This window comes from Bufo gargarizans, chromosome 1, assembly GCF_014858855.1.
Source record: "Bufo gargarizans isolate SCDJY-AF-19 chromosome 1, ASM1485885v1, whole genome shotgun sequence".
In the NCBI taxonomy this organism is placed as follows: domain Eukaryota; kingdom Metazoa; phylum Chordata; class Amphibia; order Anura; family Bufonidae; genus Bufo; species Bufo gargarizans.
In genome coordinates, this window is record NC_058080.1 from 261,229,180 (window position 1) to 261,254,290 (window position 25,111).

General features: G+C 40.2%; 1 protein-coding gene across 1 annotated transcript in view; it reads right to left on the reverse strand.

Moving 5' to 3' along the window:
- GRID2 (glutamate ionotropic receptor delta type subunit 2) overlaps positions 1–25,111 on the reverse strand; it is a 1,539,079-nt gene that overhangs the window by 816,115 nt on the left and 697,853 nt on the right. The window contains exon 3 of the mRNA XM_044302725.1: positions 10,641–10,925. Coding sequence (XP_044158660.1) covers positions 10,641–10,925 — 285 coding nt within the window. The remainder of the gene's footprint in view (positions 1–10,640; positions 10,926–25,111) is intronic.

The following is a 25,111-nucleotide window of genomic DNA, read 5'->3' on the forward strand; positions in this document are numbered from 1 at the left end:
GGAGGCATAACCATATGGAATGCTTTTCAGTATGTAGCAATATAACTGCAGATTTATTAGTGTGAATACAAGCGCAGCATTGGTACTCAGTGTGCATCCACATTTAGCTAAGTTTTGCAAATAGCCCACTCCTCAAACATAAAAAAAATGACAAAGTAATTTTAGACATAACATAAACACATTAGACTAAAGTTTGGTAATACCTGTAGGAGCTAGTCGAACTTTAATTCACTGCTTCATGTTTAGATCTGATTTGGGTTACTGACAACATATGAAGGAATTACTTCCCTAATATTTGAACCCATATAATACGCAACGATGACTAATTTCATGGGAAACTGTCAGTCTGAACATGTTGTTTGAGCTGCAGACATCATACTATAGAGCAAGAGGAGTGGATCAGATTGATATATAGTTTGTAATTTATAAATTAAAATTCCTGCTCATTCTGGACTTTGAAGTGTGACCGGGTCAGAACCAAGAGAGCTACGCAGTACAAAGGGTTAAGCAAAGAATGGTCAGGAGAAGCCGGGGTCAAATACCAGGACAGTAGAGAAGTACCAGAGGAGTCCGCAAAGAGTAGTCAGATGGGAGCCGGGGTCACAATACCAGGAGGGATGCACAGTACAGGAGGAGCAGGCAAAGGATCGTTAGGGAACAGGATCAGGTGAGTAATCAGTATTCCAACAAATAGCCATGAACCTAGAATTAACAGGCAACCTGTGGCCAGCAGGCTGCCTGTATTTATAGTGGGGTCTGAGGGTCATGTGACGTGGCCAGCGTCACATGACCGACAGACAGACAAGTGGAGCACCGAGTGATCAGCTCGGCGCTCAAGGCAGACCTAGGAGCAGGGAGCCTCCCAGCTAGCAAAGCCGCCAAACACAGATCCTCACTTCTGAAGCTAAGCAGCAGGTCTGCGGCTGATGGGAGACCGAGTGCGCCTTTGGCGCCCTGTGACATGAAGTCAAGGAGGTGATCCTATTAGTGACAGCCTTCCCTCTATGACTATGTATGCAGGGATAACTGTCCATCACTGATAAGACCTCCTCCTTGACTTCAAAGCCCAGAAAGAGCAGGATTTTAAATGAATAAATTACTAGTGATCAGCAGCAGGGGCAATATTCAAATTTGTGATATTTTACATATATTCGCAAATTCGTTATCTCCAGTCATTATTTTCTTGATCGCGGAAATCGGCAATTAAACAATTTGTGATAAAAATTTGCATTACGAAAATTTGCAATCAACACCACTCCTAAAGTAAAAAATATTGCAACCCTTTTATTGGCCCACAAGCTAGAAGCAGGGAGGGATCATGTGTACAGGTTTAAAAAATAAATCTCGAATATTCGACATTATGAATATATATCACTAAATTCAAAATATTAGCAAATTCTCGAAGTGCCGATATTTGTGATAAAAATTCACAATTCGAATATTCGTGATCAACACTATAAATTACAAGTTATTCCCAATATTTTCCCATAAAACTAAATATCAATCTGCTCAGCTCCTTTTGCTCTATAACATCCTGCCTGCAGATCACTCTGTATTTTATTGGTGTCATGTCCTCTTTTAACATGGCTAATATATTCCATGACAAAACGATTCAGAAGCATCTATTAGTTATTCTTCATGGAGTTGCAGGAACATGTGCACCTAGCATGCTCTGCTGCACACAGATAATTCCTAGGGGGGAGGAATATCTTTACCATACTGTGACTGATACATTATGGAGCATTTTTTTATTCCATTTAAATTGAAGAACAAAACCCCTTTGTATGCTATAGTATGAATTTAGAGTTACAGTACATGAATGTACAGTATGGGTATACATGCTTTAAGCAGCATGTTATAACCTTGTACAGTGTAATTTATTTTCAGGTCTTTGAATTGTTCTAAAAATAAATGATAAATTATTTTGTAAGTGACATAGGAAAAGGTTTGATTGATAAGGTTTGCTAGTATACACACAAAACATTAATAGGGTTGTAATAGGGTTGAGATTCCTGGAGGTGTCTGTAACATTGGAAATGATTTAGCTTTACTGAATAAATAGTTTACTGAAGTAAAGAGTAATGGAAACTGCAGTTCAGTGTTTCCAAATGTAAAATTATGCACTTGGGAGAAGGAATCCTCTGAGTATTGTATTGGCAGTTCTGCATTAGTCAGGACTCCAGAAGAGAAACATCTAGTGGTTCTTATTTGTAGTGATGAGCGGCAGGGGCAATATTCGAATTTGCAATATTTTGCGAATATTTGGGCGAATATTCGCCATATATTCGAGAATTCACGAATTCATGATCTCCAGGCATTATTTTCTTGATTGATTGATTTATTTTCACAAAAATCGAATATTCGCAATTACGAAAATATTTAGCGAAATTCGAAATATTCGCGAATTCTCGAAGTGCCAATATTCGCGATTAAAATTCGCAATTCGAATATTCGTGATCTACACTACTTATTCGTACGATTGCAATCAAACTGTTCATCTGAATGAATTTTATATCTGTGAGAGAGCGTCCATCTACAGATGTGCAAGCAGATTACCAAAGCTGCACATCAGACTCGGCCATAATAATCTCATGTATGCCCGGCTATTACAAGTATTGGCGCATGCGCAAATGATCTGCCTGGTAAACCACATAAGCAATTGTGCATGTGTCACTAAAATTAACTTAGTGACACGTGCAAATTTATCGATTTATCGATTTGTTGTTATATCATTGAACTGAGCCAAAACTTGCAGTAATGGGCAGTAAAGAATATCATTTATTTGAACCATAGTGGTGTTTTTCAGCCAATGGACCAGGGAACCTATTCACAGTAAATGACACCATGAAAAAAGAGCAATACATGAGGATTCTCAACAACAACATCAGGCAGTCTGCAGAGAAACTTGGCCTTGGGTAACAGTGGACATTTCAGCATGACATGACTCAAAACACACAGCAAAAGTGGTGAAGAAATGGTTAGCAGACAACGAATCAAATTGAGAATCTGTGGAGGGAGCTAAAGATCAGGGTGATGGCAAGAAGACCCTCCAACCTGAAAGATTTGGATCTCATTGCTAAAGATGAATGGGCAAAAATACCTGTGGAGACATGCAAAAAGCTGGTCTGCAATTATAGAAAGCATTTGATTGCTGTATTAGCCAATAAAAGCTTTTCTATTGATTATTGAGAAGGTTATGAATAATTTTGGACTGGACACTTTTTGCTCAAATGTAAATAAAAGCTGAGAAATGTTTTTTTTTCCCCCCACTATAATGCCTCTTGTACATCATCTTATTATCATTTGAGAGACACCTATGTAATTTCCCGTCAAAAAATTACTTTCTTGTTGAATAAAAGTAACTTTAAGTCAAAATTTGCCATGGGGGGGCGTGGTTTGCCGGCCAAGCAAGATGGCTGCGTGAGTTGAAAGCTCCAGCGCTACCTCAGCGACAGTGGGATAATAAACCCCATAACCAAGCTCTCTGTTACGGCTGAGAGAACGCGGTCAGCCCGGATGATGACCAGAGGCAAGAGGTCCATGAAAAAATAAGGGAAGTTGGACTTTTACCTGGGGAAAGGCGGCCCTCCTGGGGATACCTCACCACCTCCGCCACCCCGCCAGCAAGGCCTTGAGATTACAGAGGCCCGGAACAGCCCCCGGGGTGACATGGCTGTAGACTCACCGGAGGCCACGTTTGGCACGCTCCCACCCGCATCCTCAGGATCCCTGACTGTGCACGCGAGGCCCGGAGAAGTCCGCGGATCTCAGGCGGGGAGTCCACAGAAGCACGCCAATCCTCCCGCGCCATCTTCGAATTCGCCTACAGTGGGACAGGCGCGGCCTCAACAGGGTGAGGAGACTCCAACGAGTGAGGTGAGCGACCACACTACCCTAACTATCCAGGCCTACATCAAGTAATTTACTGAAGAACATGCTGGTCCTCTTTAGCAAGTCCATTCATAAGGACTTAACCTCCTTGGTCCGTCCACTCCAAAAAGCGGTGGCGGCAGTGGAGAACAGGGTGGATCATATTGAATCTAAGATGGGGGACTTTGCTACCTCACATAACCAGCTCATAGATGCCCATAATGATTTGTCAGAAGAAATAGACCGGGTTAAGGCAAAGGTGGTTGATCTAGAGGACAGATCGCGCTGCAACAAGCTCAAATTCCGGGGGGTCCCTGAGGAAATTGCACCTAATGATCTGACCCCTTATCTACAGAGCCTCATGACAACCCTGATCCCATAACTCTATCCACATGATCTATCCCTGGATAGAGCACACAGGGTGATGAGACCAAAGCATCTTCCTAGTTCGTCACCCAGAGATGTCCTGGTGCGCGTCCATTTTTTCCACATCAAGGAAGCGCTTTTGGCGGCGTCCAGGAAACTAGGCACTCTGCCCTCTCCGTACTGCCAGATTAAGGTTTTTGCGGACTTGTCAGCTATTACCCTTCAGCAGCGCCGTTCACTCGGTGCTTTTACTACTGCTTTGCGACGCAACAGCATCCCCTACAGATGGGGGTTTCTGACCAAAGTCCTGATTCATCACCAGGGTGCCGTCCATGTTATATCCTCTCTAGAATCCGGGAAGAAGCTTCTGGACTCTTGGAATATCACGATGGAGGTCCTGGATCAAGGCCCAAGCTCACCTCCTGGACTCTGGTTGGCAACTAGTGACCCAGAAGAGGAAGTCCCATCGTTGACAAGGGTTATGGGAGTCACAGGTGTAGTGTTGGTTACGGTAGCACTGTGCAGTCCTTCCCGGCCAAGAGCCGAGGTACACTCACCTAAAGAATTATTAGGAACACCTGTTCTATTTCTCATTAATGTGATTATCTAGTCAATCAATCACATGGCAGTTGCTTCAATGCATTTAGGGTTGTGGCCCTGGTCAAGACAATCTCCTGAACTCCAAACTGAATGTCAGAATGGGAAAGAAAGATGATTTAAGCAATTTTGAGCGTGGCATGGCTGTTGGTGCCAGATGGGCCGGTCTGAGTATTTCACAATCTGCTCAGTTACTGGGATTTTCACGCACAACCATTTCTAGGGTTTACAAAGAATGGTGTGAAAAGGGAAAAACATCCAGTATGCGGCAGTCCTGTGGGCGAAAATGCCTTATTGATGCTAGAGGTCAGAGGAAAATGGGCCGACTGATTCAAGCTGATAGAAGAGCAACGTTGACTGAAATAACCACTCGTTACAACCGAGGTATGCAGCAAACCATTTGTGAAGCCACAACACGCACAACCTTGAGGCGGATGGGCTACAACAGCAGAAGACCCCACCGGGTACCACTCATCTCCACTACAAATAGGAAAAAGAGGCTACAATTTGCACAAGCTCACCAAAATTGGACTGTTGAAGACTGTAAAAATGTTGCCTGGTCTGATGAGTCTTGATTTCTGTTGAGACATTCAAATGGTAGAGTCCGAATTTGGCGTAAACAGAATGAGAACATGTATCCATCATGCCTTGTTACCACTGTGCAGGCTGGTGGTGGTGGTGTAATGGTGGGGGGGGGATGTTTTCTGGGCACACTTTTGGCCCCTTAGTGCCAATTGGCCATCGTTTAAATGCCACAGGCTTCCTGAGCATTGTTTCTGACCATGTCCGTCCCTTCATGACCACCATGCACCCATCCTCTGATGGCTACTTCCAGCAGGATAATGCACCATGTCACAAAGCTCAAATCATTTCAAATTGGTTTCTTGAACATGACAATGAGTTCACTGTACTAAAATGGCCCCCACAGTCACCAGATCTCAACCCAATAGAGCATCTTTGGGATGTGGTGGAATGGGAGCTTCGTGCCCTGGATGTGCATCCCTCAAATCTCCATCAACTGCAAGATGCTATCCTATCAATATGGGCCAACATTTCTAAAGAATGCTATCAGCACCTTGTTGAATCAATACCACATAGAATTAAGGCAGTTCTGAAGGCAAAAGGGGGTCCAACAACGTATTAGTATGGTGTTCCTAATAATTCTTTAGGTGAGTGTATATGCCCTACTAAATGATTATCTGCATCACATGCCGATCTATTGTTTGTCCTAAGTTAGTTTTTTCATCTGATTTATGCAGATTTGTTTTTTTTGTATGTTCTGTTATTCAGTGCACTTAGAAGATAGGTCGTCACCTACTCGTCAGCAGGCTTTAATGTTATGGAGAACTATTGCCCGAAATGGTTTGGACCTTACTGATGAGTTGGCCCTCCACAGCATAGATCCTTTTTTCTATGGTCTTTAAAGTTGTTGCTGTAAATAATAAGGGCCTAAACAACCCGTTCAAGCAGCCCATGCTGTGGAGGGAAGCAAAGGCTCTGAAAGGGGATGTCATCTGCGCAACTGAGACACATCTGCTGAAAGAGGACGCCCATAGACTTAAAAATGTCCATTTTCCTCACATTTTTCACTCCCACTATACGAAAAAACAGAGGGGTGTGATGGTTGCAATCAAAGATTCGGTGTTTCAGTTGTCCAGATCCATAATAGATCAAAATGGCCGATATATTATCCTGATAGCGTCCATAAATAATGTGACTTACACTATGGTATTTGTATATGTCCCGAATAAGCATCAACTACACTTTATACGTAAGCTAATGAACAAGGTGAATGCTGTTAAAAAAGGTTTGGTCCTCTGGGGGGGAGATTTTAACTCTATATCAGATCCTGCTATGGATTCGTCATCCAAAGCTAGAGTCTCAACTCCCTTTTGCTGAGAGAAGACCTCTATGATGTCTGGAGGCTTCATCATGACAGAGAAAAAGAAAGACTATTCATTCTTTTCAAACGCCCATCAAACCTATTCTAGGATTGATATTTTTCTGGTTGACCGACATCTGTTACGTAATGCCACACATTCCTCCATAGAATTGATCACATGGTCTGACCACGCGCCCATCACCTTGACAATTAACGAAACTATCAACAGACCCCCTTATTCCCCATGGCGCAATAACACGTTTCTGTTGGAGCACCCCAAAAACAAGCTAACATTGCAAGAGGGTTTAATAGAATTCTTCCGTACTAATGATGGACCTGTGTCTAACCCCTTCTCCCTTTGGAATGCTCATAAGGCATTTATGTGAGGTCTGTTTATTAAATCGGGATGTAGAGCAAAGAAGGATAGAGAAGAGCGCATAACCGCTTTAACTACAAAATCAAGTCCTTAGAATCTAGCAACAAAACTAACCCCTCCGCTACCATAGGAACCCAATTGCAAAACCTGCACCTCAAATTAAAATAGTGTCTTCTCTATAAATATGAGAAACACTTAAAAACAATTTGTGCATCCTATTATGCGCAGGACAATAAGTCAGGGAAATTACTAGCCCGCAGACTGAAGGAGAGAACTGCCAAAGCTAAGATCCCCTTTATTACGTTGAAACCGTCGGATAAAAAGATTGTAGACCCACAAGGAATCGCAAATTTCTTCCAAAGCTTCTATGGAGCCCTCTATAACCTGGAATCGCAGTCGGATAAACCTTCTCTAACAACGGCAGCCATAGATCAGTTTTTAGCCTCCCTTGACCTCCCGAATCTCACTGAGGCCCAATTGGAAAAATTAAACTCTCCTGTGATGGAGCAAGAAATCCTTGGGATCATTGCTAACTTACCCAACAACAAAGCTCCAGGACCTGATGGGTTTTCAAATGCATACTACAAGGTGTTCCAAAGGGAACTTTCCCCTTATCTATGCCAAATCTTCCGACAAATGGTGAATACCAGCTGCCCCCCGAAAGAGATGTTAGAGGCGACGATAGTCACCATACCGAAAACTGACCCCCCCCTCGGACGATGTAAAGAAGTACCGCCCGATCTCGTTCCTAAATACTGATGTAAAAATATATGCAAAAATTCTGGTGAACCGTCTAGCCCCCTACATCTCAACCCTCACCCACGCAGACCAAGTGGGATTTGTGAGAGGCAGATGACTACAAGACAACTCCAGGCGTACACTAAATATATTAGACTATGTCCAGAGATCGAAACTCCCTGCTTTTATGGTCACGTTGGATGCTGAGAAGGCGTTCGATCGCATTAATTGGCAGTTCGCCTTTGCGGTCCTATCAAAGATGGGATTCTCTGGGGCCATCCTGGCGGCTATCAAAGTGCTATATACCCAGCCTAGCGCGAGGGTGTGGGTTAACGGGGCGCTCTCAGACCCCTTTGGCGTTACCAATGGTACCCGCCAGGGCTGCCCTTTGTCTCCCCTAATATTTATTTTGACAATTGAGCCGCTAGCCCAGGCCCTAAGTCAGTGCCCGGAGATAAAAGGAATCAGTATAGGGAATACAGAACACAAGGTTAGCTTATATGCGGACCACATCATTCTGACGTTGTCAAATCCCCAAGCATCTCTCACAGCTGCTATCGACATTATATCCCGATTCGGAGATCTCTCCTTCTATAAACTTAACGCCGCTAAATCCCAGGCCCTCCCAATAAATATCCCTCCTAACCGGGTGAGGACGCTTAAAGACACCTTTGACTTGGATTGGCAAGATAGCCAGATTGATTACTTAGGGATAAAGCTGACAGCGTCATTCAAGAACTTATACGCTGAAAACTATGTCCCATTCCTAGGGATATTAGAGAAGGACCTCGCTAACTTGGCCAAATATGAGATGTCTTGGGTGGGTCGTATTGCATCCTTTCAGATGTTTACACTCCCTAAACTCTTATATATGTTCAAGACGTTGCCTATCACCCCACCAACCATTTTTTTAAAGAAATGTACTCAGTTGATCAATGCGCTGGTCTGGAAACGACACAGACCCAGAATAGCAACTACAATAATGCAGAGAGCTAGGCGTCGGGGTGGGCTGGGTCTCCCGCATATTTGCGAGTACTTTCTGGCCTCGCAGATATCCCAGCTAAGGGAATGGTGGGTGGATAACCATGCTAGACAGTGGGTCCATATGGAAACAACACTATCCTCTGTAAGCAGCCTTAAAACCCTTTTATTGGCGGCTCTCCATCCAACATTCAATCGACCACCCGTCCCGACACTAGTATCCATGGCATTAGAGAATTGGTCCCAATTTCACAAATTATGCCCTCAGGTGTCCGGACCCTTTCCGCCCTTTACCTTTATAACGGTACTTAATCATCTTATCCCGAATATCTCGGTCTCGCCCTGGGCGGCGAGCGGGTTGGACCTCCTATGAAAGTCGTTCTCTTCAGATACCCTCTGCTCCTTTGAGTACCTTCATAAGCAATTTCTGATACCAAACATGGATTTCTTTAAGTATCTTTGTATTAGACGCTTACTTACTGCTAACTCTCCGCTCAATCTTGTGTGCAACCAAGAAGTGTTCAAATTCTGGTCACTTGCCCCACCACATTGCACACGACTGCGGCCTCTGTACATAATGCTCAGGGACAAAGGATCCTTTACTAAAACGACTCCACTGCTCACCTGGGAAAAGGACCTTGGACTAACGTTTTCTGACAAACAGTGGTCCTCAGCTTTCACCTTTATTTGAAAAAACCTTAGGTGCGCTTTGCACTATGAGTCCCTGATGAAAACCACATTAAGGTGGTACTACACCCCTGACCGCTTAAGCCACATTTTCCCAGGTTCTTCACATCTATGTTGGAGGGGATGTGGTCAGAGAGGCACACTATATCACATTCTATGGTCCTGTCCTCTGCTACAAGGTATATGGAACGCCACATTCTCCCTTGCCTCGGACCTGCTGGGTGTCCAGCTCTTACCTTCTCCCTCATTGGCCCTTCTTTACATTGATTTAGATAAGATACCTCGCGATGTGAGGGTGCTGCTGGGGCATCTTTTTCTCTCAACCAAATAGGCTATCACTCAAAATTGAAAATCCCAGAATGTCCCTAGTTTAACAGAAATTACCCGTAAGCTCAATTCCACTTACATACATGAGAAAATTGTAGCAAGAGCTGGGCACTCATCTACAACGTTTGAGAGGGAGTGGAGCTCCTGGAGGTCTTCCCCGCTTGCAATACCATCTCCTGATTAATACGGTCCTATATGCATAATGAGTGCTTGCTATACAAGATAATATCTGTATATGTACCTATCCAATGAATGCACTGTCTGTTCTTTGGTTTACTATATTGTCTGTTGATTATTTACTGCTGTACTTGCTGCGGTTGAGTTGGTGCTACCAATGTGGCTATGTAAAGCGCTGACTGTGTAGCCGCCTTTTACTGATTATCACGTATGTTTAAAATCAATAAAAATTTACTGATTCACAATTTGCCAGGGGTATGAATAATTATGGGCAGCACTGTATATATATGTATATACAGTATATATATATATATATATATATATATATATATAAAATCATTATCCACCTTACAATGTACAGATATATATTATTTTTTCACTTTTTTCAGAGCAATGAAGGTGATATACTGTGGATTAAAATGAGATAACTATAGCTGTTTGTTATTTATCAGGATGGTTAACTTTTGCAATTTCCATTTTTATGCTACACTGTCTCCAGAGGACTAAAATATAACATGCAAATATTTTGGCACGTAAAGAATTATTTTCTATCTTTTCTTAAAACAGTGATGGGAAGTATGTAAATGTTGAAGCTTTCCTATATTTTATGCAAAAATGTGGGAGAAATGGAGAAATTACCATAGTTGTTGTCGTAGAAGATGATGAATTTCTGCCAGGCATATTCGGTGACGACTCTTAAGATAACATCATTCAGAAAGACCGGGGGGCGGACAGACAATGTATAATCATCAATCCTGTTGCCCCTGTTGAGTCCACAACTACTTCTTGGCGTCCTTGCTGTAGATCGTTGCATGAAAAGATGAGGAATATGCATAGCATCTGCCAGAGCTTGCAAAGACCCTGCTGATGCACATCCGATAGAGCTGACAAGGGCCAATATGCCTTGGTTCATAAGGTCACAAGCTGAAAGAAACAAAATTGTATTTGAGATGACATTGACATATGTATGCAATGTTATTTGTATTGAAAACGGCTAGTACAACCACATGCAAAATGTAATAAATAAATACAGTCTACAAATCTTCATGAGGCATACAAATAGACATTGTACAAAATAAAAAGAACATTTCTTGAAAAGCTTTTAGACAGCTAACACCTTCTGTCAGACTTTATGTACCGAGTCACACTGAATCCCCCAGGTTTTACATTACACAGCGATATACACCCCCTGTGCCACCCTATAATGCCTCCATATGTTGCTGTAGAAGCAATGCTCATAGCGGAGAATTCCTCTATAATATGTGTAGGACTATACCACAACCTCTGTATGATTGTATATGAAATTGGAGACAGACAGGTCCATAGATTTCGAGGTACTGTATGCCCTATTACAGATTTATACAGCACAGATCTATAAAACAGTTATCTACTTAAAGGGAACCTATCACCAGTTTTATGGTGTCCTAACTAAGGGCAACAAAAATAAGTGACTGATTCTCTTAGCAAAATGCTGGGTCACTTTCTTTAATTGACTCAGTCAATCTGCCAACATCTTGTATTGAAAAGCTCCAGCTGATAATGATGAGTCATGAATATTTATGAGTTCCTGACTCTCCCCGCCTACCTGCTGCTGATTGACAGTTATTTTCCATATGAATCAGCAGCAGGTGGGCAGGGGAGTGGCTATAGCTCTGAATTAAATAAACGTTGGACTCAATGACATCACGCTGGACTCAAATCAGCTGATTAGCATGTGGCATGTGGCATCTTTGTGTGTATATTATGAGGTAACCATCTGTCACACCAGTAAGTGAATACATTTAAGGCACTTTTTAGTAGTTAATGATTGTATATAATTAGTTAAATTATAATCAAATATCCACATGACAGGTTCCCTTTAAAGCCTTATATTTGTTTTTATTACTATACTTGTATTATTGATTTGATTAATTTTTCCTTCATTGTACAGCATGTATTGTGTTTTGTACCATATTGAACAGAAGATGGTGTAGCTATATAGAAGTTATTATTATTAATAACAATTATTGTTTTAGGTAATATTATTTTATAATAAGACATGTCTGGATTAGTAATGAGCAAATCAATTCCTACAAATCGATTTCTCTCATCAACCCGAGTTCTATACCTGTGAGAAATGTCCCTGTAGCTGAAGATGCTCCCCCTGCCGATTGATTGATTGGGATGGACATTTTAGCTGACCATGACATTCTCTCGTCTATGCTGCTGCTCCAATTGACTGTGGAGCAGTGACTGTTCATGAGTGTAGAACTTGGGTTGATTAAACAAATTGATTTGTAGGAATCAATTAGCTCCTCTCTAGTCCTGATCATATCCAAGTTACACTAGATAATAATATTAAAAAGGGAATGTGTTACCTTAAATTATTTTTTTTTTCTAACCTGTTTTTGTTTTCTGATTACAGATTCTCTTTATCTAAAGTGTGGGCAGTCACCTTGGCTGAGCTGTCCTTAACAACATTTAGCGAAAAGCATTACAGCAGTCACCATGGGCCATATACTGTGGACAGGAGCTGACTCATTCACTTCTATTGGAGAGATTTCTAGGCATGCTCTGTAACCAGTGCAGAGTCGGGAGCGAGTAGATAAGCTGTGATATCATCTTTGTGAATGGTGGATCCCATGTTTTATATATATATATTATATATAATATTTACACACTACTGTTGTCAGTAATACTTGAGTATTAGTAATACATCGAGTTACTGTTATAAATGGATAATATATAGCCTCATGGCAACCTTGATAGGTGCCATAAATGTGCGAAGGGTGGCTAGCCATTTCCCAGCAATACACAAATGACAATTTTGATACATGTCTCAATGTATATAGTAAAGCAAAGAGAAATTAAGTTTTTCACAATATAATCCTATACTCAAATATGTAGCCATTGTATTTCTTTAAAAGATTGTTACCTCCCTTATCTTAGGCCTTAGGCGTCATGCACACGACCGTTCCGTTTTTAGCGGTCCACAAACCGCAGATCCGCAAAAAATCGAAGACGCCTGTGTGCCTTCCGCAATTTGCAGAACGGAACGGGCGGTCCATTGTAGAAATGCCTATTCTTGTCCGCAAAACGGACAAGAGTAGGACATGCTATATTTTTTTTGTGGGGCCACGGAACGGTGCAACGGATGCGGAGTGCTGTCCACATCTTTTGCGGCACCATTGAAGTGAATGAGTCACTACGGTCATGTGCATGAGGCCTTATTCACACTTTAGTTTATTCTCAAATCCATGATTTTCCGCTAATTATGAAAAAACATAGAAGAATGGAATATTTTGGTCCAAACACACCCATTGAATTGTATAGATCCGTGAAAACCACTGACACAACACGGATATCATCCATTTTCTATTATAGTTTTTATGGACAATTGGTAGAAGATGGTCTCAAAACAAATTTTTAGCCTGGCAATGTACTTGGAATACAAATGACACATGGGGCAAAAAGGTGGACACACAAACTATATAAAGATTTTTCGGGAACATCTTCACAGATAAACCACTGACCATCTTGTCACGGATGTGTGAATAAGGCCTTAGTCTCTAAGTACAACAAGAGACCTTATCATAAGTGACCTAGTAACCTAGTGTCCTGTACTGAGACATGTATGGTATTTAGAAGACCCAAAAAGAGTGAATTTTTATATGATAAACTCCACCTCATTGTTCATGTTTTGCTATAATAAGTGGCGTACCTACCATATAGGCAGGCCACGCAGCTGCTATGGGGCCCATGAGAAAGGGGGGCCCGCAGTGGAGGAGAGTCTCCGCCCCATCTATCTTCCTAGCTGTCTCCTGTTTGCTAGCCTCGCCCCCACCTCCTAGGTCCGCCTCCTGCCTCCTTGCTCTGCCTCCCACCTGCTAGCTACGCCTCCCACCTGATTCCTCTGGCTTGCCACAACCCCACCAGTAATGAAGTAAGTGACGACTTGTAGGTGAGGAGTCGGGACAGTGCAGAGGTGTATGTGTGTGTGGAAGAAGGGGGGGTCACTCAGCTTTCCCAGGCTATCCCTCTGCACATATGCCATTCAGAACAGGAGGAAAGCTGGTTGTCACTACATTATGTAATGTGACTCAGCTTTCCTGATGTCCTGCATGGCACAAGGGCACAGTCAATCTGCATGGCACAGTCAATCTGCCAACATCTTGTATTGAAAAGCTCCAGCTGATAATGATGAGTCATGAATATTCATGAGCTCCTGACTCTCCCCGCCCACCTGCTGCTGAGTGACAGTTTGTTTCCATAGGAATCAGCAGCAGGTGGGCAGGGGAGTGGCTATAGCTCTGAAATAAATATACGCTGGACTCCATGACATCACGCCGGACTCAAATCAGCTCATTAGCATGTGGCATCTTTGTGTGTATATTATGAGGTAACCATCTGTCACACCAGTAAGTGAATACATCTAAGGCACTTTTTAGTAGTTAATGATTGTATAAATTAGTTAGATTATAATCAAATATCCACATGACAGGTTCCCTTTAAGTAAGGGATCAAATGATCACATGTTCAAATCCTCCTTGTAGGAATAAAAAAATAAATAAAATAAAAATAAAGAAAAAAAGGTTTTGGGTTTTTTTTTTGCAGAATTTTTTTGGGAAAGAAGCTCACATAATTTGTTTGTCAGATCATGGTATTTAATCCCCAGTTTAAAAAAAAAAGCCAGAATTGCTGCTTTTTTTGTTCATTGGTGTCCCAGAAAACATAATCAAAAGTGATTCAAAATTCATATGCACCCCAAAATGTGACCACACAATTTATTTTAAAAGTGTTTTTATTGTGCAAAATTCACTGCTATTTTGGACGCCAATTTAATAACAAGGGTGAGTAAAGCAACACTGAATTCAAGTACAGGTTTCTAAAAAAAAGTAGCAAAATATAAAAATATATAATTTGGTATCTTTAAAATAATACTCATCCATGAAACAAATGTATTATGTATTACTGTACTGCATGGTGAATTTTGTAAAAACTAAATTCAAAAGATGTTTGCAGAATGTTGTCTTTTTTCGTACACCCCCAGATCATTGTTTAAGTTGATCTGCAGACATGCGCAGATATGCTTGGTATTATAGCTTTGGCCATTTCAAGTCCTGAAAGCCACCTTTTCTATGGCCACCACTCATTTCTTTGGTCAGTCCATCCCCCCCTTTCCCCCCTCCCCGGCTGCTTTGCCACTACCTGTCAATTAAAGCAGCGATGGAGGGGCTGGCCACAGAAAAGTGTGCAGCTGAGGTGAAACAAGAGCAATGGGGACACCGTAATTGCACCAAATGCCTAATTTGCATATTAAAAACAAGTATCATAACTTGGGAACGGAGCCTCAGATTAATAAAAGAAAAATAGCATTTTAATCAGGTAAACTATGGCTATGTGTCTATGCAGACAGTTGGTTAGCAAGATCCTGGGTTATATATTCCCTTTAATTCTCTAGGTCTTTACAGACACAAATATTGTACTTTGTAAAATGTTGGAAATATCACTGATATTGGAAAAAGGCATAGGGTTCAAACTCAATGCCAGTGTTACATTACTAGTTTCTGTAAGATGAGATCTGGCAAACATAAAATAAAGAGGAAATAAGATTGGGGTGGAAGGGCAGGGATAACTATTAGATAAGCAGGGTAGTATATTGCATTACTGCAGCCAGAGGCCATTTGTCATTGCCAGAGCAGGAAAACTGTAATCAGCTATATAAGAAATGACCTCTCTTTAACTTTTACAAAATACATTCAAATAATTATGCTTTCAAGTAGGTTTAAAAAATAGCAATATTAATTTGGGGGGAAAATCTGTATGATGGTAAGTTCATAATTTTTTGCCTTTAAATGTATTAGATTATTTTAAATATGTACAAATATTTTATTTCATGACCAACATGCAATTATGACAAGAACAAAATATATAATAAGATTATAATGCACCCACTTGGAGAGAACTGCATGTTTTATTGCATAAAGCAGAAATTAAAACAAACCTTGGGATTTAAAGGGAATCTGTCATCTGGTTTGTGACCGCTAAATCATGAGCATTACATTGTGCAGCTGGGGTTTAGGGTCCCAAATCTGCCCATGCCAAACCCATCAGTCCCTAAAAGAAAATGAAATTCACACTTACAGGAAGAAGAGTCTATGATAGTTCTCCAGCAGCATCAAGCACATGCACATTGTGCGGGTGAAGCCAGGGATGGTCCACCTTGCTTCACTTCGTATGTGCCCTTTGTGCAGTGCATGCACAATGAAGTGAGGTGTACCATACTCTGCTTCACTGACACAGTAAGAATGCACACAATATAGCTGTCCTGGACTCTTCTTCCAGTAAGTTTTAATGTTTCTTATTTTGTTTTGTGGGTTTGATATGACCATGCTTGAGATTCTAAAACCTAGATGCATAATAGTATGTTGGTGGTTTAGTGACAGGTTCTTTTTAAATAGCACATACCATAAAGAATATACAAATCAGTGTTTTGCAATTGCAGGTCGTCAACTGTTTCTACAGGGGAAAACACAGGTAGAAACACATTTTCCCCCCAGCAACTGCTTTAAATGAAATTTGGTATTATATGGCCCCTAATGTAAAACACGCTCGCACTCAGTTCTCCAAAGTTTGAACTGCCCTTTATTGCAGCATTCTAAGCCACAGGGATTACAAACTTTAGACCCCTCTCTGTGATATCTGACCTTCAACACAGAACATATCACCCACTAGAGCTGGAATCTTCCTGAAGCCAAATATCCACTTTTAGACATTTCATTTCCAAAATGCTATTCTGTATGTGATTACCTCCATGCTTTATAATTATAATAATATAAGTTCTGTTTTTTGTTAATAATCTTTGACTTTGCTAGAGTTAAATTATAAAATTCTGCCTATCTGTGTAAACCACAAGTGGGAACCTAGAAACACACAGTATACAAATATATTGTTTAGTTCAATAAGAGCTGCAAAATCTGTATGCAGTAAGCTCCCCCTAGTGGCTCCTGGAGGCAGCCAGAATGTAATGGATTTACTCTCTGGGGGAATATTTACTCTACTCTATTTGTGAATGAGATACAGCTACAAAAAGTCTTGCCAAAACAAAACATTATTATATAAAATAAGGTTATTTAAATATACAAATAGAGAATTACATTTAAAATAGGTTTAAAAAAATCACCCAATAACACAGTAGGGTCTTAAATGGGTTTTCCGGTTAAAAAAATATAAATAAAAATTAACTATTGCCCGCAGCATGGTCCTTGAAACAGAAAATTCCTACTTACCACGCTGCCACTGTGATCCCAGTTGGCTATGGGCATGGGGTCACATGCACTGCTTCAGCCAATGACATATTATTATAGATATATCGGTGGCTGAGATGACTTGTAGGTTCAGAAGCAGGCTAGCTAATATCTTCTTTCATCATGGACTTAGCCTTCTCAAAGTTGCTGCATCGACCCCCATAAGAAACCATGTGTGTGTGGATAATATTTTTATGTGGCTTTACAACAGGCCCCAGAATGAAATTTACAGGTGGGACCTAAACATCCCAAATTTACTGTACAGGTGGGACCTAAACATCCCAGTCCAACACTGAGTATGAATCTTCTGTTTCAGGGGCTATGCCACAGGAACTTCATTTTAACTTGAAAACACCAATAAAGTTAAGCATATAAATATGGTATGTCTAGCAACTACAAAAATTGCAAAGACAGGAAAATATTACATAAAATAACACCAATGAAAGTGAAGTGAATGCAGCCATAACGATGATCATTTATATACAGCATAAATAGCAGAAAATGGAGCAGAAGAGGGACATTTGTGAAATGCTTAGGCATGATTCTGGAGATGTTTCTCCAACTTTTACCCTATCTTCCTACTGGAGTAAGGCTCCATTCACACATCCGCAATTCTGTTCTACATTTTGCGGAATGGAATTGCAAACCCATTCATTTCTATGGGGCCGCACATTGTGCGGCCCGTATCCGGAATTGCAGACCCGCACTTCCGGGTCCGCAATTCCAATTCCCCTAAAAATAGAGCCTGTCCTATTCTTGTCCGCAAGAGCGGACAAGAATAGACATATCCTATTAGTGACGGCGAGGAGCGGTCCGCAAAATACGGAACGCACATTGCCGGTTTCCGTGAATTGCGGATCCGCAAAAAACACACGGATGTGTGAATGAACCCTAAGATTGCTTTTTTATTTTAAGTTGCAGTACGTAAATATGGCACCTATAACTGAACCTGCCCACTTTATCCACTTACAGATTCAGCCAAGATAAACTTGATGGTTAACATGATAAGTAAAAAATGGCACAAAAAGGTTAAAGGGGCTGTGTCACTTCAGCAAATAGCATTTATCATGTAGAGAAAGTAAATACAAGCCACTTACTAATGTATTGTTATAATCCATATTGCCTCCTTTGCTGGCTGGATTCATTTTTCTATTACATTATACACTGCTTGTTTCCATGGTTATGAGCAACCTACAATCCAACAGTGGTGGCCGTGCTTGCACACTATAGAAAAAAGCACCAGCCTATGTGAGCTCCCATAGTTCCAGCCACCAGAAAGGCCAGTGGTTTTTCCTATACTGTGTAAGCACGACCACAGCTGATGGATTGCAGGGTGGTCATAACCATGGAAATGAGCTATGTATAATGTAATGGAAAAATGAATCCAGCCAGCAAAAGGAGGCAATATGTATAATAACAATACATTAGTAACTGCCTTGTATTAACTTTCTCTACACGATAAATGGCACTTGCTAAAGTGCTAACTCTTTCAATGTACGTGTATTTCAATGGCTTTTGTCACAAGATGGTAGGAAATAATACTGTGACAAGTGTTATCAAAGTTAGTTTTAGCTAGGCTATATTTTTACCTTTCAAAAGTGGCAAGGGTAGTATAAAGTCTCAAACTGACTGAAATATCCCCCCCCCCTTCTATTCAAGGCATTCGGACCACAGTACCATCTTTGCACCATTGCTTTGTCTCACTCAGTTCCTACTGTGGTCCATATGATGTAAATATAACAGGACGGATTCACTAATCCTGTAGTCAGTGTAAGCTTAGACAGGCTATCTAGCTTGCACCAGATATATCACAGGCGGTCAGGCTGGATGATTAATCTGGTGCAGAAATAACTAACTTTATACCATTGGTTGGCACTTTTCAGTTGTGGTGCAGTTTTGGCACAAAATTGCAAATTTTAAGATCATAGGATAAAGTATAGGGACGGCACTCTAATCATAGGTCGTGCATGGAAAAAAGAGCGTTTTATTATTTTTAATAGATACACGTATAAAGATTTGTAGTGGTAAAAATCCTTGGGTCTAAAAATGGCGTACTCTTAGTAATATAAAAATGGCGTACTCCTAATAATATAAAATGTGCCTATTATACTAAAAAATGCATGTACAGTAGAATACACAAGTAAAAATCCACAATTAGAATAGAATGTCCAAATATGATGGTAATAATATAGGAAAAAATGTCCAAATAGGATGGTAATAAAACTTATAGACCTAATGGAGATAGGTTTAGGTATCAAGTCTCAAGTCCAGATGTGTCGCAAGGAGGGCATATATAAGTGAGAAGTGGGGGTCCCCTTTAGGGGATACGGTGATGTCCAGTTCAATCTGGTTTTGCCCACTTTGTTTCAGATAAATACAGTGTTCACCTCCAGTTAGTGATTGTGTTCAAAGTTATCCAGCGATAATGGTATTATAAGAGTTGCTAATTCAGCAAGTACATTACCCTCCTATGCATCAGGGGTAGGTTGGCAGGCGGCTCCTGGCGGGCGGGTGGTATCCACGTGCGTTGTTCCCGCTCACGGGGCTGTGTGTTCTCTCTATCAGCTGTTATAGCTGTTCGTCACTTCCGGTGACGTCACTCGCGCTCGCTGACTCTCCCGCTCGATTCTCCCGCTCGATTCACATCGGCGTTGCACGTGGTGTCCGATGGCGGGAAATGGGAGGCTGCGGCTATTTTTAAAAAAGTTTAAAATACTCCGGAGCTCTTGTATTTTTTAGGATCCTTTTAGCTAGCTTTGTATGAGTATGACTACCTCAAAGTCCCCATACGCGTTTCGGAGCTTCCTGCTACTTCTTCAGTGGAAAATTTGAAGATCACCCCCCCCCCCCTTTCCTGCTAAACCAGACTCCTTTTCTGTTAAACCACACCTCTAAAAGAGCTAACTACAGGGTTGTTGTTTTTAAAACGCAAAATGTACGAAAAATAAACTAGCTTTTTGGCACCATTAACGTCAGCATCTATGTGCATTCACGTTAATAAATAAGGGTCAGTGTGCTTGGACTACTCCATTGTTTGCTACTTTTGTTGTATATAAATTGCAATCTTTTTATTTGCATTCACTTCACTTTGATTGAACTTATTCTAGAAATAATTGCACTCTATTTGCAGTTTGTGTAATTGCTCGACAGTCAACATGTTTACCTATGGACATGTGCCTAAGGCCAATCATAGCTATCACTATGTGTATCCGGGTATACACATACCTGCCCAGCCTGGGTGAGAAAGCAAGTGTTCTTAGTACCTCCCCAAGAACAAAAATATGGGGCAGTTGAGATTTAGCTTGCCTAATCCCCCCTGTACCCCATACACATTAGATGATTGTCCGATTCCAGAAAAATCAGCAAGTTTAGTCAAAACAAACCTAGGGGGACATGTATCATCCCCTCTTCACCAGAGAAGTGGCACTAAAAAGCTGCAAACTTTGGCACACTTTGCTGTTACACAAATTGTATAACTTTTTGCATTTTGGGTTAAGGATAGGGACCAGAGTAGTTAGTTTTTAACATATGCCAGGAAACTAAATTATAGCAGAGATTAAGACCAAATCTCTGCCCTGTAAAGATGTGGCACAATAAAGCTTATTTATTGATATTACAGTTATCCTATCTGAGTATCTTTTGCAGATGTATTTTTTAGAGCTAGTCAGCCTTTGATTCATAGTAATTAAGGTCCATTTTAATAGCTTATTTCTATTTTTTGAATATGCACGGTATAACCATATAAAGACTTGGTACATTTATTGCTTAAATCACTGACATATTACATACAAGAATTAAGACAGACTGTTCATAGAATCTAGAGACATCCTTTTTTGTCATAGAAGTTAGATTTTTCATATTCCTTATCAAATTGACAAGATCTTTATGCAGGAAGCATTTTAACTATGCAGAAATATATCATATCATGAACGTTTATTTTAATGGATTTAGAGCAAAGTATTAGCATTTCTTTCTTGTACTTTTCAAAAACTGATACTGAGGTCAGGTTGAAGAGATAAATGCTTCTGGCTATCCCTCTGATGGCTGTAGGCCATTTTCACTTGGATGTCAAATATTTGGCCTTTCTTGTACATTTAAACACTGGCTTGAGGTGTAAGGAAAACAGCAGGAATGGACTAAAAGTGAGGATATAGCACCCATGAGTCTTTATTAGAGAAGCCAAGACTTCTTCAGTTCCTTTTTTTTTTGCATGCAAACCCTTTGCTTCTCTAGATATTTTATGACACATTTGAGAATTGCTGTCATTTTACTGGTCGGCTAATATACTGATATAACGTATTACATTAATATGACTGTTTAAAGCATTGCAACACCAAAACTGCAGAGTATGAGAATTTAGAAAGCTGTCATTTCTGAAATAAAAAAAAAATAAATCTTTATGACACTATCTATGAAATCGACCTAGATTGTAGCTTTACCTTATAGTTAAACATTACAACTTCTTTCCTTGACTCATTTTTTTCCAAAGTTATCATTTTTTGTGATTCTTGATTGTTATAAAAAATAAAGAATCATCACTGATTGTATTTCAGAATTTATGCTATATAGGGATATTTAAGATACACATGGGTTCTTCCTTAACTCTCTACATTTCATATGTGTTGCTCTTTGCTCAACTTATTTCTTGTTTCTCTTATTTTGAGTAAAGAGGAAAGGTTAAGAAGGACACGGGTTAAAGTATAACTGTCGTATTTTTTTTTATTTTTTTTTGGGGGGAGTATTGGATTGTGGTGATTAATATCTCCTTGGTGGCCCTATTTCAACTTTTCACTGTGTATTCAATTACCCCTTAATTCCACAGTTTAGTTCCCTGTACTGCCTACTTTTACCTCTGCTTAAAATAGGGTTGCTAGGCATGGTCCGTCTATGTGTTCAAGGACGGAGGACGCAGCGTGCAAGGTCACATTCCTGACAGCCAGGGACTGTAGGTAAATGATTAAAGCCAGGTCCTCCCCAGCAGCTGATAACAGTGCCTGGGCTGTGTGCACTTCTCCCTGTCCCTACGCTTGGCAGACGCTCCCTCACTCAGCAGACTGGGACAATGCAGAGCCGAAGCAGCGCAGACCAGGGAAGGGAGATCTGCCGTCTGCTCAGTGTACAAATGAAAGCAACATGTGGTAAGAGGACCCCTTTGTGCTGCAGGAGATTAACCCTTTAGGGGGAGGGCTGTGGTTACTGACATTTTTGGGGGGCTATTGTTACTGGCTAGTGAGTTGCAGTTTTATGCAGACTGGTTGTTATGGGCTAAATCTTATTAAATATGGGGTAAGTCAGTCTAATAGTAACTGATTCTGGAATATCATGTTATTAGTAACTACATATATGAAATTTAAATTAGGGTCTAAGTGTGACAGTTATCCTTTAAGGTCTTTAGTTAGATCATTCTTCTGTGTATATTATTTTTTTGTTAATTAAAGGTATTTATTTCAAGCAGTATATGAAATAATTGTATGATGTATGTTTCCAATTGATAAACAAAATGTATTTCCTGTAAGGACCACATTTCTAAGCACCACATATTGCAAAGATTTTCTTTTACACAGTGTAAAAAAAAATCTATAAAAATAACCAGATGGCACTGCCAAGCAAAATGCTGCCACCTAAAATCCCCAGAGTCACACTATTTAAGCTCAAAATATAACATCCTAGTTGTTTGTGATCTGTAACCCACATTTTTATTCCATTTTTTATTACACTTCTACTAATTAAATCATTCTGAACATGATTCATTTATGTATAGTAAATATATATAACCATTAACCTTTTGTTGCAAACAGTTAATATACTGTATTTCAATTGAAGCTAACCACTTACAGAGAAACTATCCCCATGAAATAAGATGCAATCATGTCCTCTTAGTGATTTTTTTTTCTGCAATTTGCACACAAGGTGGTTTAACAGTCCTAATGTTTTATTTGTTAGTTTATCAAAATCATTTTGTAGTGCTTTTTTTATGACACATATGACTGTTTATTAATATGTCTCTACAGAAATATCTTTTTTTCTTTATATTTTAGTTTTATTTGGGGCAAACTTTAAATAAAATATAGTTTCAAAGTATAGTATAGGATATATGCATATAACAATGAAAAAAGTCTGCTAAAAACGGATAAACAGTCCGATTTTAATGGACGTTTTTTCACTGATGCCTTTCTGGGAAACAGATAATAAAATGGTCCCATTCAATTGTATAGGGACTGTCAGTCAGTGAAAATGGTAAAAATATAATGTTCTATTTTTTTATATCCGCTATTCACTAGCCATGAAAGAAAATGCAGTGTGAATAACCTCATAGATTACCCTTGTTGTTAAAACAGACATGTGATGGCCGTTAAAATACAAACAAAAAAACATTGGATCATTTTGATACCTAGAGTGATGACCACTCTAGGTATCAAAATGATCCAATGTTTTTTGTTTGTTTTTAATAAATAAATAAAAATATTTAAAAAACCAAGGCCCATGCTAACCCAAACTGTCACAGTTTGGGTTAGCATGGGCCTCGGTTTTTTAAATATTTTTCTTTATTTCTATTTATTGATTTTTATATGAATGTTTGGTACATAAAATAGAAAGAAATGATACTTTGACATATTTTTTTTTTTTCATTTTGCTAATTTTCTACTGTAACTGGGGCATCCATAAGAGTCCTAAAATTCTATTTACAGAGGAAAACAGCCCCTGAATGGTTCTTTACACTTACAGAGCTGATTTGGGTCTGCTAAAACCCAACAGCTCCTCTATGCACAGAGAACATCCAGAGATTATTTTATCAATGGATACCCTAGAGGCAGCTTCAATGCAGCTTCCTGTATTCACTATATTTTGCTTCTGTAACCTAGCAAAGAGAAGGCATGAGTAGCTATAATCCATGTCTGTCTGACAGCTGAGCACAGGACCTGTCTCTACTAAATTGTTGTTCAAATACTTTTATTAGAATGAGCTAGTAGGAGAGCAATACATCAAGAAACAGCCCGATTACAAGTTGAAGCTGTGTACATATAAATGTATACAATCAGATGGTCACAAGTAGAATAAGGAAATATAATATAGCAAAGTGCAAGTAGGGGTATAACCCATGATCACATCTTCCATTGAAAAGACATATCAAAATCTCAATTATAAGTAAATAGAGACAAATAAAAAAGCTCTAACATATATACCACAGCACAGAGGTAACTGACTAAGACAAGGACACAAAGGGAAAAGAGGGAGAGGGGAGAGGGTTTCCTGACAAGAAAAGTATTGGTATATTAAACAAGGAAGAATAGATCCCAAGTTGCCCGGACCTCAGTTACAGTACTCCTTAGCTTAGATGGGGCCATCAGTAGTGTCTAGAGGATGAAACTTCGTATGGGGGGTGCAATCTCCCCAGGGACTGGCAACATCTCTATTTAACCAGTTGAGATAATCAGGAGATCCCTTAAACAGGATCCAGGGGGTCCAAATTTTTAAGAACTTAGTGGAGTTGCCCGTGTCCTCTGCACATAGCTCCTCCATTATGTAGATCTTCTCAAAGGTGATGAGCCAGTCCCTAATGAGAGGGGCGGATGTGGATTTCCAGAACCTAGGCATGACCAGGCGGGCGGCTTGTACAAAGAATCTTAGGAGACCTTTTTTCAGAGTGGAGGTAGAACTAGGAAACATAGACAGCAAAGCGCCCTCTGGTGTCCAACTGGAAGAACTACCGCTGACCATATCATACAAATCATTAATAGCTTCCCAAAATGATGTGATTTTGCTACAGAACCACCAGATGTGGGACATATTGCCCTCCTCGCAGCCACATCTCCAGCATGTGCT